General features: G+C 55.3%; 1 protein-coding gene across 1 annotated transcript in view; it reads right to left on the bottom strand.

Annotated features, from left to right (window-relative positions):
• raptor (regulatory associated protein of MTOR complex 1) overlaps positions 1 to 17,278 on the bottom strand; it is a 31,797-nt gene extending 14,519 nt beyond the window's left edge. Inside the window, 15 exon segments of the mRNA XM_037225786.1 lie at positions 586 to 704; positions 1,077 to 1,169; positions 1,867 to 2,061; positions 2,385 to 2,447; positions 2,834 to 2,962; positions 3,582 to 3,715; positions 4,726 to 4,889; positions 6,214 to 6,371; positions 6,918 to 7,052; positions 8,232 to 8,385; positions 9,700 to 9,781; positions 11,244 to 11,346; positions 13,246 to 13,272; positions 13,274 to 13,540; positions 17,183 to 17,278. Coding sequence (XP_037081681.1) covers positions 586 to 704; positions 1,077 to 1,169; positions 1,867 to 2,061; positions 2,385 to 2,447; positions 2,834 to 2,962; positions 3,582 to 3,715; positions 4,726 to 4,889; positions 6,214 to 6,371; positions 6,918 to 7,052; positions 8,232 to 8,385; positions 9,700 to 9,781; positions 11,244 to 11,346; positions 13,246 to 13,272; positions 13,274 to 13,447 — 1,730 coding nt within the window. The 5' untranslated portion in view covers positions 13,448 to 13,540; positions 17,183 to 17,278.
• Positions 17,279 to 19,147: the final 1,869 nt, after the last annotated feature.

Genomic DNA, 19,147 nt, shown 5'->3' with positions numbered 1-19,147 from the left:
CATTCGCGAACTTGGAAATCGGCGACGCGGCCTTCATTTAATTTGAAGAGCCGATTCGTTCCCTTCCCTCGTTACAGCCCTGATAGCTCCCCATGCTCCACACAGTCCAGTTCCACACAATCCCTGACACTAGGCGGTATTTTCTGGAACTGGAGTATCAGGGATCGAAAGGCGCTCCGTCCCCCTTCGCACGGGGTCCTCCACCTGTTCTACACGGGACTTGTCTGGGGTGAGGGGGTGCAGTACCTCAGCAGGGGGCCGGAGCACTTCACCTGCTCTACACGGGACTTGTCTGGGGTGAGGGGGTGCAGTACCTCAGCAGGGGGCCGGAGCACTCCACCTGCTCTACACGGGACTTGTCTGGGGTGAGGAGGTACAGTACCTCAGCAGGGGGCGGAGTCTTCCCCCTGTTCTACACGGGACTTGTCTGGGGTGAGGGGGTACAGTACCTCAGCAGGGGGCCGGAGTCCTCCCCCTGTTCTACACGGGACTTGTCTGGGGTGAGGGGGTGCAGTACCTCAGCAGGGGGCCGGAGTCCTCCCCCTGTTCTACACGGGACTTGTCTGGGGTGAGGGGGTGCAGTACCTCAGCAGGGGACTGGGGTCCTCCATCTGCTCCACACAGTACGGGATCAGACTGCCCTGCAGCGCCACCTTCTGGCCGGCCCGGTAGTTGCGCACCATGGTGGCCAGCACGAACGCCGCCTGTAGGGTGCGACACACCGCCGCCCATCACCCGGCAGCCAACAGCCGCGGAGCGGCTCGCCAACACTCTCAAGACGCCAACCACTTTCAGGCACCGCCTGACGACAACGGCGGAAAACGTCCAGCAAACACGTCCAGCCGCTTGCAGCACACTAAAGAACGGACTGAAACAACTGACTACCAGCAGGCGGGCGGCACCAACTGCATGAAGAACAAACAGCGAATCAACAGACCGAAGAGGCGGCCGAGCCCAGCAGCGGCTCGGACGGAGTCACCAGTCCGCCGTCGCCGCCGGCGCGCCGGTGCGGGCCGGTGGCGGACTGCACGCACGGCCGGGCGGCTGGTCCGGCCTCCGCGCTCTGCCTCTCTCACCATGGTCCTGTGCTGCGCCGGCATGTGTGGGTCGGCCAGCACCTCCAGGAAGTAGCTGTGGCCGCTGTCCCGCACCAGGTCCGCCTGACACGACTGCACACGGGGCGGCCGTCAGTCCAGCGGCCCGCAGCCGCGCCAAAACGACATAAGCTGCACAGCAGGGGCACCGCCATAGGCAGCGGTGGGGAAACTTCCCCTTACCCACGCCTGACCCTCAAAGGATTCCCTAAGATCCGTGCATATCTTGAGACCTGCGGGTGGTTAGCTGTCGATGCGAGAGAATGACACAGAGGGTGACATACTGCACGCAGACGGCCGGCTGACACCGGCTCATCACAAATACCGACCAGTCTCCGGCGGCTGAGCCGAACCCTCCCGTATTCGGTGCACAAATACCGGCCAGTCTCCGGCGACCGAGCCGAAGCCTCCGGTATTCGATACCGGCCAGTCTCCGGCGTCTGAGCCAAAACCTCCGGTATTCGGTGCACAAATACCGGCCAGTCTCCGGCGGCTGAGCCGAACCCTCCCGTATTCGGTGCACAAATACCGGCCAGTCTCCGGCGTCTGAGCCAAAGTCTGCAGTGGAGCTAGCCAAGCGGTGACGGGTCGGCACGTCGGCCGCGCCACCGGCAGGTGACGCGACGACCTCGTGTGCGGCTCCGCCCGCCTGAGCACCTGCAGGTGCTGCGGGCGTCCCCCGCAGGGACCGGGCAGGCACCAGGTGGGCCGACGCACCGTCTGACGACCGCTGCCGGGCGGTGGGAGCCCGGCCGGCCGCCGGCGGACTCACCGGGTCCAGCGCCATGATCTTGGCCCAGATGATGACCAGCAGCGGGCGCAGCTCGCGCGCCGACGCCTGCAGCAGCTTCAGCACGTACGGGAAGATGCCGACCGAGAGCGCCTGGTTCACCGCCCACGGGCCCAGGTCCAGGAAGCGGCTCAGCAGGTCCAGCGCGCGCACGCGGTGTACCTGGCTGAGCAGCACCTGGCGGCGGCGCGCGGCGGCACGGCCGCTCAGGTCAGTGGTCCGGTCGCGTCAGGCGACGTCGGCTCGCTTCCGGTCGGTCCACCAGCGCAACTCCACCCGGATTTCATCGCACTCGCTCGGATCAGCTGCCAAGCGACAGCAGGCTGAGTGCGATCAGGTTCGACCAACGCACGCCTGGCTGCCGCCCAAAGAGTGACGCTGGAGGGCGGGGCGCGCCCGACTGCGCACGGCAGAGCACCCTCGGCCAGTCGCCCGCCGGCTCGGCACGCCGCCAGTGCCGTGCGCCGGCCGGCGGCGGGCCAGACGGGACGCGGACTCACCTGCAGCACGATGGGCAGCTGCTCGGGCGGCCGCTTCACCTCCACGCCGAACCTCAACCACACCTGGGGCAGGTCGGCCGGCGGCTCAGTCGGCGGCCGGCCACAGCTCTCCCCGCGTAAACGCACACACAAACCACCGGCATGCATGCTGTCTCCACGTGAGTCCGGTGTAATGCGGCGGGGCTAGCTGGGGCTTCATTATGACGGAACGTATCGGCCACACAGTTCAGCGTCATGGACTGAAGAGGTCACCCGCTTCCTATGCCAGTTACTCTCACATGCGTCCAACGCACATGGGCCTGCGTCCCGACAATGAGCCCACTCTCCCAGCTCGGACTGGTGCTCGCTCGGACTCCAGGGGAACATTACGCTCCGTGTCACACCGATCCCGTCCGCTCCCCGCCGTAGTAACGCAGCTGCAGCTCAGTTGGCCGTCGCCCCGCTCGCACCTGGAAGGCAGTGAGCTCCTCCTCGAAGAATGACGAGTGGTTGTACGTCTGTCGGTTCTCACGGATGATGGCCGGCAGCTGCAGGAGGCAGGCGTCCACCGCCAGGTCCCAGGACGACCACATGCTGTGCTACCGACCCCACCACAAGCCACGGTATCGGCAGAGGCCACACTCATGACCAGACATGGCGTGCGTTCGCGCACCACCAGCGACCGCGCCCCGTTCTGTCGCCACCAACAGCGCACGCCGGCCAGCCTGGCGTCGTGGAATAATTGAAGAGCGTGAAACTTGCCGGTGAAAACTGGTCCCTGTGCCGGTCCTTACGTCATAACAAATTTCCCGCCAGCATCGCCACCACTGCCGATCCACGAACAGTGAGCCGACCGCATGTTCAGCACAACCGAGCGTCGCGAAGCGGCATCACAGCACACCGGAAATGAAACCCGTGCACAGCCTGACGACCGCACGTTAGATGTCAACCCACGGCTGCAGGGCACATTGGCTGGTACTTCGCGGAGCTTCCGTGGAAAGGTTCAACGATCACATTTCAGGGTCGCGCGACACCGCAGCTCTGCAACAAACTTCCACATGTCCAGCCCGCGCCAAATCGCAGCTGACCGTTGGCACACCAATAGCTATATAGTACTACCACTTAGGAGCGCTACTAAGTCCCCGTAAGCCGCCGTTCTCCAGCGGCGCTAACGGCTGACAGTTGTGCAGGCAGTTAAGGTCAAGGCAGTGTGCTTACCTTGTGTGTGCTGGGTAAGAAGGGATGCGACACAGGGTTGCAGTCGTACGACTTCATGATTCGCTCGGCCAGGAGGAAGTTGCGGAACAAGCTAGCGACCAGAAGATCTTGGCGAAACAATCGTTGGAACACGTCTGGAACACGTGATGAAGCCTATCAAAAGTGTCCAAAATGACGTATTTGCTGTCCTTGAAAAGCAATACACAGGTCGCACCTAATGCAATAAAATCAACTCGTGTTCTCGCAACATCACGTGACAATTCAGAACAGCTCTAGGCAAACTTCAAGTCCATTAGCATTTCGCGCCTGTATAGGTTAGTATGTCGCCTCACCGCGTGGCGTGCACAGTTGAGTGTGTCGCGTGGCATGTACAGGCCAGTGCGTCGCCTCACCGCGCGGCGTGTACAGGTGAGTATGCTGCCTCACCGCGCGGCGTGTACAGGTGAGTGTATCGCGTGGCGTGTACAGGCCAGTGCGTCGCCTCACCGCGCAGCGTGTACAGGTGAGTGTGTCGCGTGGCGTGTACAGGTGAGTGTGTCGCCTCACCGCGCGGCGTGTACAGGTGAGTGTGTCGCCTCACCGCGCGGCGTGTACAGGTGAGTGTGTCGCCTCACCGTGTGGCGTGTACAGTTGAGTGTGTCGCGTGGCATGTACAGGCCAGTGCGTCGCCTCACCGCGTAGCGTGTACAGGTGAGTGTGTCGGGTGGCATGTACAGGCGAGTGCGTCGCTTCACCGCGCGGCGCGTACAGGTTAGTATGTTGCCTCACCGCGTGGCGTGCACAGTTGAGTGTGTCGGGTGGCATGTACAGGCCAGTGCCTCGCCTCACCGCGCGGCGTGTACAGGTGAGTATGCTGCCTCACCGCGCGGCGTGTACAGGTGAGTGTATCGCGTGGCATGTACAGGCGAGTGCGTCGCTTCACCGCGCGGCGTGTACAGGTGAGTGTGTCGCCTCACCGCGTGGCGTGTACAGGTGAGTGTATCGCGTGGCATGTACAGGCGAGTGCGTCGCTTCACCGCGCGGCGCGTACAGGTGAGTGTGTCGCCTCACCGCGTGGCGTGCACAGTTGAGTGTGTCGCGTGGCATGTACAGGCCAGTGCCTCGCCTCACCGCGCGGCATGTACGGGCCAGTGCGTCGCCTCACCGCGCGGCAGCGTGTTCCAGGCGATCGTATCTGTGATGGCCGTGAAGATCCAGTTGAGCTCGCCCAGCATCGTCCTCCGGTCGGTCAGCTGGCCGGGGATCTTCTCCAGCTCGTCCAGCGTCACGCCCGACACCAGCTGGTTCTGGTTGCTGATCACAAACCACCTGGCGAGGCCCGGTCGGCAGCGGAGCGTCAGTGGTAGGTCAGCGGGTGCGCGTGAGGACGGGCCAGATCGGGGTCAGCAGCGGTCAGCACACGTCTAGTGGGGATTGGGGCCTAGAAGGACCAAAGTCCATTAGACTTTGGACGTTTTAGGTGAGCTTTGACCTCGTCCAAAGTCACCACGTCCTGAACAGGCCAGCTTGAGCTGATCACCGCGCACTGAATGATGAAGGCTCGGTGGCAATCAGCTCCAGAGACTGAGTTTTGCATCACGTTCAGCAGATTTTGGTGGTCCGGGGCGCTTCTGGTTACATTTGACTCGAGCCAAAGGTCGCCACATTTCGAAACAGTGCATGTCATCCACGGTGGCCCATCGAATGGTGGACGTTTCGTGGTGACCCGCTCCATAGTGCTGGAGCATGGCATCATCAACAACTAATTTTTCCGATTTTGACGTTTGTTTGGTGATCTTTGGTCTGACCCACTGTCGACATATTCTAAAAACGAGAAGTCAGTGAGACACGTCGAATGGTTCTGATATGGTGACAGTCGGTATGATAAGTCCAGAGCGTACGATCACCGGCACCTCAAGTTGGCGGTTTGGGGCGTTTTTGGTGGCCTTGACCTAACGCAAGGTCACCGTATTGGGGACGGGTAAAGTCATTGACCAACGAATCGGAGCACAGGATGACATGCACGTAAATCTGGCGGCTTGGGACATTTGTGACGCCCGCTCACCTCAGCCAAGGTCAACGCAGTCTTCGAAGGATAAGATACCGACTATGGCACAGCGCCCTAAAGCCCAAAACATCATCATAGGAAGCGTGATGGTCTGGCTAAGATCGGTCACGGAACACTCGGAGCATGAGATAACCTGTAGCTGATTTTGACGGCTTATGACGTGTATATGACACCTCTGACAGGACGCAGTCACCTGTCTTCGACTTTGGTGCGGTCTGTGCAAGTATGGTAAGCTTTCTTGCGAGAATCATTCGGAGTGTGCATTGAACCAGTACTTGAGATTAAAAGGAGCTTAAGGGGAAACGCCTCAACATTTTTGCCAGGGGCGGGGCGTGCATTTTAATCGCTGTAACTTTTAAGACACTAGTCGGGGTCGCTATCTGTTGAAAGCACTGCGTCGATTATAACTGGGAGGCACGTTTAGCACCAAGCATCATCCGTATTTTAAATGGCGCGATTCTTGAACTTGCCTAAAAGACCTCTGACCCTCCATGTCACGGCGGCTCGTCTGACCGCCGCCAGCCCTGGGGTCGGAGCAGCGCCCCGGTCCACACCCGCTGCCGCACTACAGCACGCAGGACCCACCTCAGCGCCATGCGCACGGGCGTGGTGAGGCAGCAGGTGAAGAGGTCAGCTGGCAGCGACGGGTGCTGCGGCAGGATCTCCTTGGCGCCGCAGGCCGCCAGCTGGATGCAGCTGTTGAGGGAGGCCATGCCCCCCTCGGCGACCGTGTGGTACTCGGCCTGGAGTGGGTAGCCCGTGCCAGGTCACTTGAGCGGTCCGATCGGGTACGTCGTCATAGTGCGGGCACACCATCGCAGGGCCACACCCGGCAGACGCCAGACGGAAGCACACACAAATACACTATATGGCTCGAGATTAGCCAACAGTTGGTGTCTTACTGACTTGCCTCATACTGACTCTGCAGGCCCGCAAATACGGTAAATAGACGAATAATTAAGCTATCAACCGAGCAAAAACTCAGTCGATGGCTCTATATTCTTCGAAGAGCACATGGGTCCCAACGCGATCATACGCGACCAGAAAGTGGGATGCATCCACCTGTTCGCCAGAACTGCGGATTCCCGACCCGCTGTCTGCCAGGCGCCCTCCACTCGGCCTGTCGCCCATCACCTCAGAGCCAGCCAGCCAGCCAGTCAGCCAGCCAGCCAGCCAGCCAGCCAGCCAGCCAGCCCAGCCAGCCAGCCAGCCAGCCAGCCAGCCAGCCAGCCAGCCAGCCAGCCAGCCAGCCAGCCAGCCAGCCAGCCAGCCAGCCGTCGCCCACACACCTGCCGCTGCGAGGCGAACATGTTGAAGGAGTCGACGATCTGTCCGGCGCTGGAGCAGTCGTACACGTAGATGGAGGGCGCGCCCATCCACGTCTGCAGCTCGTAGATGGAGAGGGGAATGTACTGCGAGTAGGTCTGCCGGACACCGGTGACAGACGGGTCTCACACGGTGCACCCTTACCCTACCCCACCGTATCCACTGCGAGTAGGTCTGCCGGACACCGGTGACAGACGGGCCTCACACGGTGTACCCTTACCCTACCGTATCCACTGCGAGTAGGTCTGCCGGACACCGGTGACAGACGGGCCTCACACGGTGTACCCTTACCCCTACCGTATCCACTGCGAGTAGGTCTGCCGGACACCGTTGACAGACGGGCCTCGCACGGTGCACCCTTACCCCTACCCTACCGTATCCACCGTATCAAACACAACTCACAAAGCCAACATGGCGCAAGAAATAGCATTTACTGACTGTTTCTTTTCTAGCCTCTTTTTGCAAGTAGACTATGATTACTAGTTGCTCGAGATTATGTAGAAACAAAAATAGGGCAACGTCGACATCTAGCTCCTTAATAACGACCTTCGTTGAGCCTTTAGCTCCGATAACTCCAAGCATTTCACCGTACAATGCAGCTGAACCACGGTTATATCATCACAATTGCTGACTCGTTGTCCACATAAATAGTTGTGGTTCTCACCACTTCGTCGGATATGCATAGAAATTCGTCACCACCAGATGTGGTAAAGCCTCACCAAGCGGGAGGGTCTACTTTGCATGCCACGCGACGGCTGGTGGGCATTTCTCGCTATTTGGCATACACCTGACGCTACGGCCAGAGCAATCAGTAGACAGCTCGATGTTAAAGAAATAACCTTTAATAATAATAAACAACTAAATAAAAAATACCTAAATAACCGGTTGACCTCTTCCTGTCAACCAGAAGCCTCCCAAATCTGCCCAACTTCATTACTTGGGGATAAAAAGTAGGGTACTTGCGGTTCTCTGAAGCTGCAAACGGCATTTCGGGGGGAACTAAACACAACACTTTTTGAGATAAGATGACAAAAGGTTTGAACTCCGTGTGGACCCAGTGGAAGGCGAGCGGGTGGTAGTGGTACCACCAGTGTGACAGCGATTTGATAGCCTTATGGGTCACGACAAAGCGCAAACGACAATACTTCAGTTGTCCTGAATTTGTTGGGGCTGAACACCTGGTTTTTTACTTTCGAGTTTACTGCTCATACGAGGAAAAGTGAAGACAGAAAACCGCAAGTGAGTCCAACCGCTTAACCCCCAGCAGGTGCACTCACCCGATTGAAAACCCAAATCTCGCCGTTCTGGGTGGGTCGCGGCACGCCATGGCCGTTGTAGTGGAAGAGGATGCGCTCCTCCTTGGCGTTGCGCCGCAGCGACGTGCACAGCTTCTTCACGGCTTCGGTGGTCGGGTCCAGAGCATGTTTGTACCTGCGGCGGAGCAACACAGCCTGTACTGGCAAGCTGCACTGGCAAACTCGCTCAGGCCACCGGCAGAGCCTTCAACGCGCGCCCGACCGTAGATCCTGGACCGTACAGGATCTTCGACACACCAACCTGGAGGCCGGAATAACATTTCCCCAACATTTACCACGAATTCCAGTTCTACGGAGTCCATTAGACGGAACATCTGAATACTAATCCAAGACGAATGATAAAAAACACAGACACAGTCCAAGCCCTTACACGTGGCGCCAGTGAATACGGTGATCACTACAGCGCCCAGTGGCAATGGCGCCAACCAGAGTCCACTCTGACCCCCCCCCCCCCCCCATGTTGCTGATGCAATCTGCCCGGCTATCGCAGCCCGACCCTCGGCGGCAAGAAATCTTCAGAAACAGTGCATTAAAAGGCCCTAAATGCTGGAGATTCTTCAGAAAGCTGAAGAAGTACCAGACTGTACAAATGTTGATCGTGGCGATCCAGCCACACACCTCCGGTTCTCCGGTTACTCACAAACTTTCGCTTCAATTGCGACATCCAAAACACGGGACAGATCAGGTTCAACCTGTCACTGAGCATGCTTAGCCACCCAACCCATCTAAACTTTGTTTGTGAGGACTGGGTAGTCACCAAGGAGAAATTCTTCAGGGTCTGGTGCAGGATAGGAGGCATGGCAGCGCTACCACAGTCAGAGCACCTCTTGTAACTTGGGCGCCAAGTTTTACGAGGGGCAATCCAACCTAGCATCATTTTTTTGGCGAGTCCCTGCACAAATTTTGCCAAAATAGATCCTGAAAGATCTTGTTACAAAACTTGAAAATAGAGCCTTGATCCTCAAATGCCCTTTGCCAAGCTCGGCACGTAGCTTTTATTCTGGCAGATCCTTGCGCAATACTAAAATGAATTTGCGGTCGTGCGACACTTCGGCAAAAGCTAAAATTGGCCATCCACATCCCGGAAACCATTTACGATATCTATGCACATATCTGGGTATTCATGCTGCTTGTTCAGTGCTTGGCCGTGTCATGGGCGACAATAAGCAAACGTTCCCCACCACAACAAAGGCGCACATCACTCGCATCAGACCTCTGGCGAAAACTCCGACGCGGTTCCGAAAGAACGACTATTGCGCATTCTAAACGTCCAGCTATATACAGTATACTCGGAGACCCTCCTGTTAGTCGCCTGAGTATCTTCCCAGTCCGTGCTACTCCGGTGACCCGGCCGCACGGCAACACCACTGCGGTAGTCACCACGCCTTTGGCTGCCGGCGCTAGCCGTCCGTCAGAGGGCGGCACCCACCTGGCCTTGGGCTGCCAGCGCTGGTACTGCTGCTGCAGGTTAGCGGCGATCAGCTCCAGCGCTTTGGTCGTCGTACGCGGGTCTGCCGGCCAACAAACAAACAAGTCACCGTCCGCCCGCCGACAAACACACAAGTCAACGTCCGCCGGCCGACAAACAAACAAGTCACCGTCCGCCTGCCGACAAACACACAAGTCAACGTCCGCCGGCCGACAAACACACAAGTCAACGTCTTGCCGGGTGACAAACACACAAGCCAACGTCCGCCGGGTGACAGACGCTTAATTCAGCACTCACGCACACACAAAAATAGGCTGAAGGTACTTTACATGCGTGTAAAGTTAATCAGACTCGCACATGCCTACCCCCAAACGATCGTGACAGCGGTGTATGATGGGCACTTAGCATGTTCCATAAACAGCAGCCAGCGCAAATTATGCCGGCTTTAACTTAAGCTGTGTAAGTGTGCAGAGCAGTGCAGATGCTGCTTATTTGCAATGGTTTGTTCCACTTAAAGGAAATATTCCACAGCTGCAGATATTGAAGCAAGCATCCGACATGATTAAATAAACTAACTCAAAAACGTTAGCATACTTTTAAGTGGAAAAGATTGCTCTAGACAACACAATTTCTCTGTTTCACAAATGCGCTCTTCGATACGTCGTTGCTTGATTACGTCATCACACCTTGCGCACCATTGATTGGGAGCTAACTGGCGGCCGCTATCTCTGGAAATCGTGCCGGAACGCCAGATATGAACGACTCAACCATTCTGTTTTTGGCCTTGATCGTCGCATCGCTAAAATGAAATGGCGAAGATTTGGATGACGTTATCATCCCGTAAGGATGCCTGGGTGACCTTGAAATGGTCTCCCCTAACAGTCCGCATGTCTTCGCCAGCGTGCAGCTTAGAAACTAGATGGGTTTAGGCTTTATGAGGGGCAGAGCTGTGAACTGCATCGCATGATCTTTCAGACGGCTATTGCAGCTCAAACGTCCATACAAATGTGGAACACTCCCTTTAATGAAAGCTTACAGAATATGGATATACAGGCATATGGATGACGACCCAAACGTTGAGAAACCCCTATCTTTTTCGGGTCCATACCATTACACAGTGCAATTTCAAACCGGCGGAAGTTGAACATTCATTTTACGAAACTAACCACAGCCTAGGGATTGCTTCAGAACAATACCACGACCGCCAACATTCCCAATATGCGCAACCGTTTGTGTTTATACGATTATCCGGCTAATAAGCAAGGTCAAAGGTCACATTCGGACTGGTTCGGGGTTTCGTCGCCCTTCCGCTTCTACCGGCGTGGGACACTGAGAACCCTCACGACCAAAGGCACTGTCTGAACCATAGAATGATACACAAGCCGCTCACCACACGTGCTACGCTGGTGTGCTACTGCATCTGAGTTGCAGGACGGGACTGAGGCGACAGACAATCAGTACGTGCGCTACGAGGTGGGTGTGCGCCGTGTCGGCGGCGACACAGCGGAGGCAGGCCGGACCCGGCGGCCGGCGCGGCTACTGACCGACCCAGGTCTCCAGGCGCGCGCACGGGCTCGTCTTGAGCACGTCGGGCGGGTCCACGTCGATGTTGAGGCACAGCACCAGCGCCACGCTCACAGTCTTCATCTGCCAACACAGCGCGCCAGTTCAGAGCCCCGAGGGCCCACTCAGAGACCCGACGGCCCAGTCAGAGGCCCGAAGGCCCACTCAGAGGCCCTAGGGCCCACTCAGAGGCCCGATGGCCCACTCAGAGGCCCGATGGCTCATTCAGAGGCCCGAAAGCCCGGTCAGAGGCCCGAGGGCCCACTCAGAGGCCCGAAGGCCCACCAGAGGCCCGAGGGCCAGTCAGAGGCCCGACGGCGGCCTACTCGGAGGCCCGCCCTGGAGCGACACGCAGCCGACCTGCCGACCGTCAGCAGCCGGCCGGCCGTTAGCGCACCTAGCGCACGAGACGACCACGCCGCTCTCGCGGGTCCAGAATCACCACAGTCAACCTACATACAGATATCGTAGGGTTTTTGTTGGCTTTGCGACGCACTTCAGCCGCTGATGCTATAAGACGCCACCTGACTCTCGTCCTGGTAGGATGGGCGGAAGCCGCGGAAAATACAAAATATTGTAGGGTATCGGCAAAAACACCAGCATTTTATGCTCAACTAATCCAACAGTGCACCGGCCAGCATGCATCCATCTGAGCCGGCTTCAGTGGAAAATGGCAGATTTCGTGGTGCATGCTTGGTTTCAGGCTTCCTTTCGTATGTCCCGGCTGGATGAGCGTTTGAGGACTTCAGGACCCTAGGAGCGTAACTTCGGATTGCACGTATCGCTACCATATCAAGGGGCCCGAAAAACATAGGCGTCTTGAAAACAAACGGCCATCGCTACCATATCAAGGGGCCCGAAAACATAAGCGTCTTGAAAACAAGCAGCCGATAGGCCCTGTAGCTAAGATGTTGTCGGCCCCAGGGCATCACGAGCCAAACAGAGCCTACCATCATCCGGTATCAGTTCAAACCACCGTGAGGTGTGGAGGTGGGGGGGGGGGGGGGGGAGGCGGAGCCAAGGGGAGAAGGGTACTAAGTCGCGCAATACACGCTGGGGATGTTTATATGCTGATGTTTAGTTCTGCCTGCACATCAACATATTCCAGCGTAGCGCCGACTAATCCATCTTTCGTCACCGTGCGTCAACGCAACAAACTCGGTGCGAACGGGCGGGAAATCACGCCAGGGGTCCCCGAGGGAGCGCAAAGAAACGGCCGTCATTCCACAACTGCGGATTGCATAGTGCTGGGTAGCAGCTGCTAGAATGCGGCTCCAAAGTCTTTACGTCACGGTTTTCGTCGCCACAACCGACAGGGATGGCAAAAAACGTTGAATTGCGACATAATGAGTACAAATATCCCTCAAAAGTGAGGCCATAACGGAGCATCGGTCCTTAGCGTCACAGCCTCCTCTATTGGTTGTGCCGATGGCGAGGCCAATTACATAAATAGTTTTGTACACGATTCTCCCAACCCTCCAATCCTCTTTCTCGCTTCATCCTGCGTCCCAGCGGCGCCCCGCTTGTCCGAGGCAGGCTGCATACGTCAGTCACGAGTGGCCCGAGAGGCCCCTGGGGAGGGACCCCGACCGGGCGCCCAGCGCATGCCCCACGGAAGGGTCCCTGCGTGGGCTAAGACTCGGCGTTTGACTCCCCAGGCGCCTGCAGTCCTCCCCCACCGTTATTCATTCGCATTCATCTGATAGCCCTGAAATGATCATTTCTGGTCGAAAGGGCTCTAATCCAAATAACGAAATAACAAAAAATTAGGCAATTGATATACCATCATATAACACTGCCACATTGGCCAGTGTTGGTACACAAGTGATGACCATGACATACCGCTACATTAACCAGCTTTAATTTCTGCATGGTCAATGCGGTTGGCTACAGGTTCAAACAATGCCCATCATCATAACGACAATCCTAACCGTCCTGGGCATGCTGTGGGCAGCCACAACACGTCCACGCCATGGCACATACCCGCTCCTTCATCCTCCAGCACTCCTTCTGCACCAGCTGTCCCCTCGATCTTGCCCAGGTGGCGGCCCTGGCGGAAGAAGACCGGAATCTTCCAGTCGAGCTCGTCCGGCTGCTGGTCCGGCCCGGTCGACTCCACCGAGCGGCGGCCGCTGGCGCTGCGCGACGCCGAGCCCGGCGGCCGCGAGAACATGCTCCACGACATGGCGGACGCCTCCAGTTCCGCAGAGCAGCACTTCAGCTGGCGCAATCACGGCACATCAAGGCGGATAGTGCCACTCCTGTGCTGCTGCAGGCTCTGTGGACAGCAAACATGGACGTATTTTCACAAGCACGCACGCAGCCAGAGCATTGGTAAGGAGGGGCGGAGGGTTCACAAAGGGCCCCTGATGGTAAAAGGCAACCCCCCCCCCCCCCCGAAAACAGAATCGCTGGATATGGCCCGTTTGTTAATGAGGGCATCTTTTTTTGGTACCCTTCATTTTTACCTTCTATGAGTGGAATAGAAGCCAAAAGCTCCAGCGGGATCAATTCTGTCAGAATTTTATAGTCCACATACTGAAGAAATATGTGTTAAGCGACGGCATGAAATAAATCACCGGTGCCTCTTCATGTTACAATGGTCCTGTGGACTCTGTCTAGTTTTTGAACTACATGTCCTCAAAAATGGGCAAAGGAATATCGACGAGAATATTTCAAAGCCACCGTGGCATTCATGTCATCATAACGTCATTTAAATCTTGTCATTCCACACGCCACGCGGCGATCTACGCAAAAAAAATATTGTCGAGGCTTTCATATCTGGCGTTCGTAAGCGCAATTTCCAGGCACAACGCCTACTCAATTGGCTCTCAATCAATGTTATGCAAGGTACGGTGGCGTAATCCAATCATCACGTATTGGGGGAGCGTGCTTGCTAAAGAGAATTGTGCTGTCTACAGCAGTCTTTTCCACTTAAAAAGTATACCAATCGTTACAAGTGAGCTTGTTTCAACATCTTCGACGCTTGTCCCAGTATCTTCAAATGTGAAACATTCCCTTTAAGGAACCCACGAATGCAGCTCGAAAGGGGTCAATAATCGATTTGTACTGACATGACCAAGCCACGTTTGTCTAGAGATATTCAAAAGTTCAGTCAGAATTGATGACCCATGTAAATTATGTGACGCAGTTTTGAGCATGCGCACTCGCAAATCCTAACAACAAAACCTCATGCCAGGCGTCACAGTCTTCATAGCCCGCGCGGTGCCTAGCAGCCCCACGGCTGACAATGAGCCGTGGCCAACGGGTGGACGAAAATGCTGACGCTTTTGAAAGAAGCATCTTTGAACGCTTTAGAACATCAAATCGCGCATTTAGAAGGGAGTCTGGGTATATGCTTCACCTATACGGTTGCAACATTTATGATAAGAACGGCTAAGCATTTACACGAAGAAGTGCCGGGATCTGGTGGTGGAACTGGAAAAGTAAACGTAGAATCGCTGTTTATCGTATTGCAGCAAAAGCTAATTTATCTCGTAGACGGTCCCAAAGATGTAAAAAGACGCGCCCAGTCTCATCTTTGAACGGTACGAATTACCTTTAAGAGTCGGACCAGAATTTTGACGGTCGTTCTCGCGCGCTCGGCACCCGCCGCCTGGTGCTGCTTGCAGTGGTCAGCGCCGTTCGGTTTACGGAAACTGCAACCCAGGCCATCGCTGTCCTTGCTCCCGATTACGGGAGCACAAACTCAAACATTTTGATGTGATCTGTTTCACTGGTTGATTCAGCAAAACAATAAAAGTTCCCGAACATGGGATGGCCTTGTTCGTTTTTGAACCTATTTAGATCCACTCTATTCAATACTGATGGGATCCTACATCTCCTTCCAGGCAATGGTCTCTTGAGTAGAACACTAGGGAGCCCATACTGACCCCTGTCAGGGGCTGAAGTGCCATTCTTCCAACCGCGGGGTGGCTTCCAGCTACCACTCTGGCGACACCGGGCGGGATCCCCTAGCCGGTCTAGAGGCCCTTAGAGGGATGCATCATATCACATTGTAGACCTCCTCAAAGCCCGTAACTGACTAGGGGCCGCTACCCGACACCTGATCCCCTGTTATGCACTGTGAACCCTGACCGACCCTGGGACCCAACCACTGTTTTCAGGACGAGGACCAATTAAATTGTGTCCCGTGGCCTTGCTCCTGCTTGGGAAATGGGACACCAGGGCTCAGACTGACTGGGAGCCAACTGCTTGGTGTCTGAGGTCTTCGGAGGACTCGAACATCCGCATTGTCTCAGGGGGGTCATCACCTTGATTTGACCCCCCGCCACTCCTTCTGGCTCTTATGCCCGCCAACCAGACCTTTGATAGTCAAATCCATTGGGCTGCCAGACACCTCTTCAGGACTCATCAAACACCGCTGTTGGTCAGCTTGGGGCCCTTTGTGAGCACAGAACCCTCTGTTGAGTGCTTTAGGCCCCTGACAGATGCAAGGGGCCTGACCAGTGTAAATCACTGGCTCTGGCTTTGTAGCTGTTTGGGAAGTGAGTCTCCAGACCTGTACTGGCATGCAGATGACTGAATGGTACTGGCGGTGCCTGATCAACATATGAGCCCACATCAACTCAAGGGTCCTCTATTATTTGAAGGCCTGTCCTTACAGGCTGGGGCCCCTGAATAATGCTCAATCCAGCTTTTAGTGCCCTTAAATCCTCTAATTCAGCCCTTGACTGTAAGACTGCAGGCCCGCCAGGCTCTTCAGCTCTCCCTGAACACTGCCTTAGGCTCACTCAGGCCCCTTGCCAACACAGGGCCCTTTTCCAATTGCTGGCCCTGGTTTTGCCCCTGCTTGGGAAATGGGCCCTCAGGCCATCGCCTCCAGGAGCACACTGTGCATTACTGGTGGTGTCTTACTAACAATAGATCTTTGATGGCTCAGTTGGTTCTTAATCATCACATAGGGCCCCTGGCTGGCAGAGGAGTGCCTGGCCCTGTGAGCTGAGGCTGCTGAAAACAATCTCCAACCAGCCTTTTGGGCACTTAATCATAAGGAACCTATGGGAGGAGTATGCATCCTCTGTGCTTTCTCTGCCTGTGGTTCTGTTCATAACCAATGCTAGCACAACCCTGCTTTATTAGCACCCCTTGGGTTAGACAAAATATTGAAAAAGGCCTGTAGTCCTGTGCATATCCACACTGTATAGAACCCACTTATTGCAACCTATCCAGTGCCTCTATAAACCACATACCATCACCTTCCCTGCACTGAAGCATCTTCTAGGAAATGACCAAATGCCACCTTTCCTGCCAGGGTGACAGGCAGGTGACATTATATAGCCTGAGCAGCTGAGTGGGTGTTGAAACCCCGATGATAACGGTACTAGGTAATGTCTAATCACCATCATCCCTTCATATGTTCATGTCTCATTGAGCAGTGTCTTCATAAGCCAACAGCTAGCATTCCACTTTGCTGTAGGCTAACTGCCACAATGAAATTGGCCTTAAGCAAGATGATATTCTAGTTGCAATATAGGAGGATAGGGTTGAGAAAGGGAAGGTTAAGGGTAAAACACAACACACAACTTTATGATTTTATGCAATTTGCACTGTACGCATAGCCATGGACCATGTTCTACATTTATCAGGCACATTTTATTTGCCAATTTTCCTTTTCATGTTAAAATCATCTTGACAGCATGGTATTTAGTAACATCAAAGCATTACAAAATACAAAAAGGGGCAATCGTGATATTTTTGTTGGGATAACAACATGCAACAAAATATGCCTGTTCAACCAAGGTAATCACTCAAACCTTTTCTATCATCCCCAAACTTTAAAAATAATTGCCAGAGCCATAGGCTTTCCAGTTCTAATACACACTGAACTTCATAAAACAACAATAATGACTATGGAAATACGGACTGCACAGCAAATAGCCGTAACTTACATACATACCTTAATGTAATAAACTGCTATAGCAACGAACGCTCAGTGGTCACCAGTTTTCAATGATCATCCCCTGGGTGACCCTACCACGAGTAGGACCCTCTTCAAGCGTGCAGGTCAGCTCCAAAGAACATCGTACCCGAAGTCGATTAACCACCGTCAGCTGATTTGTTCCAAATAATAACAAGCGTGTTTAATATGACGTCATTAACACCAAATCAATCAGACAACAAAAAACAGATGATGGGAACGATCAACAAATAGCTAACTTCTGACTATCAATACTCAAGTAACGCTATCCTTATCGTTATTACAATGTCGTGAAGTGAATTGTGTAATACTATGACGATTGCAGAGGCGGTCCCGCCAGGGGAAGGGACAGGTGGGGAAGAGGGGAAACGCGTCCCCCATTCCCCTTAGGCCAATAGGGACTGACTATCAATGGCCTGATTTGGGGGACCGAAAGGCTGGCCGGGGGTCGTATTAGGAGTTTTGCCCCTGTGGGCCGGGCCCTAAAATGCCAGTCATAAGGCCCTCTGTGCTGACTGGGGCTCCTTAGCTGATGAGGGCCTCTATGTCGGTCACGTACCACGAGCACCGAACAGTCAGCTCTGTGTCAGTCTAAGCCTGACGGCCCATTTCCCAAGCATGGACAAGGAGCTGGGGCCCGCGATTTGTTTTGGTCGGGCCTCTGAGTCAATGCGGGACTCTCCGTCTTGGCCGGGCCAACAGTGCCTAGCAGGGGGTTTCGTGCTGGCAAGGAGCCCCGAGTCGATCAGGGGCAGTGCTCTAGGGGGCGGGAAGAGGGGCCTGATGCAAACTCCCGGACCAACGATCAAGGACCAGATTGGAAGACTGAAGAAGCAAGGGGCCCGAAGGGCTAGTTGTAGATCACATTAAGAATCCCTGACCATACAACCGTGACTTAAAACGACAAAGGTTCAACGTCTTGCTTGAAGGGAGACCCTTGGGACAATGCAGGTCCCTCTTTCGGCCAGAGTCCACCGACACCGAGCAGGCGGATCCATCTCAGTCTCAGCCGCGGCGTATATTTCCCTAGCAGGGACGGGGCTGGGGCCCGCACTTTGCATTGGTCAGGGCCTAGAAACAATGGGGGGCCTTGTGTCAATCAGGACCCACAAAGCCTTACAGGGATCTGTGTCGGCAAGGGGTCTCGAGTCTCCCAGGGGAACATTGTCTGAACACGGACGCGGACCGTACGCCGAATGTCAGGAGCCTCTTGCGTCGGCCGGGGCCCTCTGACATTGAAAAGAGATATGAGAGCTTACGATGAGAGTCAACAATGGAACAACGAAAGGGGCTTGTATCTGTAAGGACCTTTGTACGGAAGGAGAGCCCTTCGCCCCATTTCAGCTAAGGGCGTACAGAGTCGAACTGGAATCTTTACCATCTAGTGGGCAAGCTGAGGCAATAAGGGATACTGCTACATTAGTGAGGGCTCCTACTTTGATCTGCGGCCAACTTCCCTGGTAAGAGGGCCTATCGCACCAGGGAGGGGACCATGCATAATGCATTTCTCTAAAGACCTCCGGATCGACCAGGGGACTCCATCCTTGTGTCACCATGTTGGCATTCGGAAGGCATTACCGTGCTAAGAAGGTTAAGTTAGCGACGTTTTGGTATTCGAATTCAGCGTCAATACCGATTACGCCTCACGCAGGTGATTCGGTCAAACGCAACCAGCTGATAACGAAAATCAGATCCCGGCGCAAAATGACTCGGAAGTCGGCGCGCCCTAAAATACCAATCATCATCACGAAAATCAGGTCCATTCTTCCCTAACTCGACCACATTGACCTCCCGAGGCCAACTATCCAAGTGAGCGTGCCGTGCGGCCACTGTATGACTTGTAGCCAGTTATCGGTTCCAGCCCCATATGTCAAAACGTCAAACGTTTTACTCCATTGAAGTAGCGCGGGTGGAGGGGGGGGGGGGGCACAGGAGCACCACCTG

Source organism: Pollicipes pollicipes, unplaced genomic scaffold (assembly GCF_011947565.3).
Source record: "Pollicipes pollicipes isolate AB1234 unplaced genomic scaffold, Ppol_2.1 Scaffold_5724;HRSCAF=6776_pilon_pilon_pilon, whole genome shotgun sequence".
NCBI lineage: Eukaryota > Metazoa > Arthropoda > Thecostraca > Pollicipedomorpha > Pollicipedidae > Pollicipes > Pollicipes pollicipes.
This window is presented reverse-complemented; position numbering and strand designations above follow the sequence as displayed.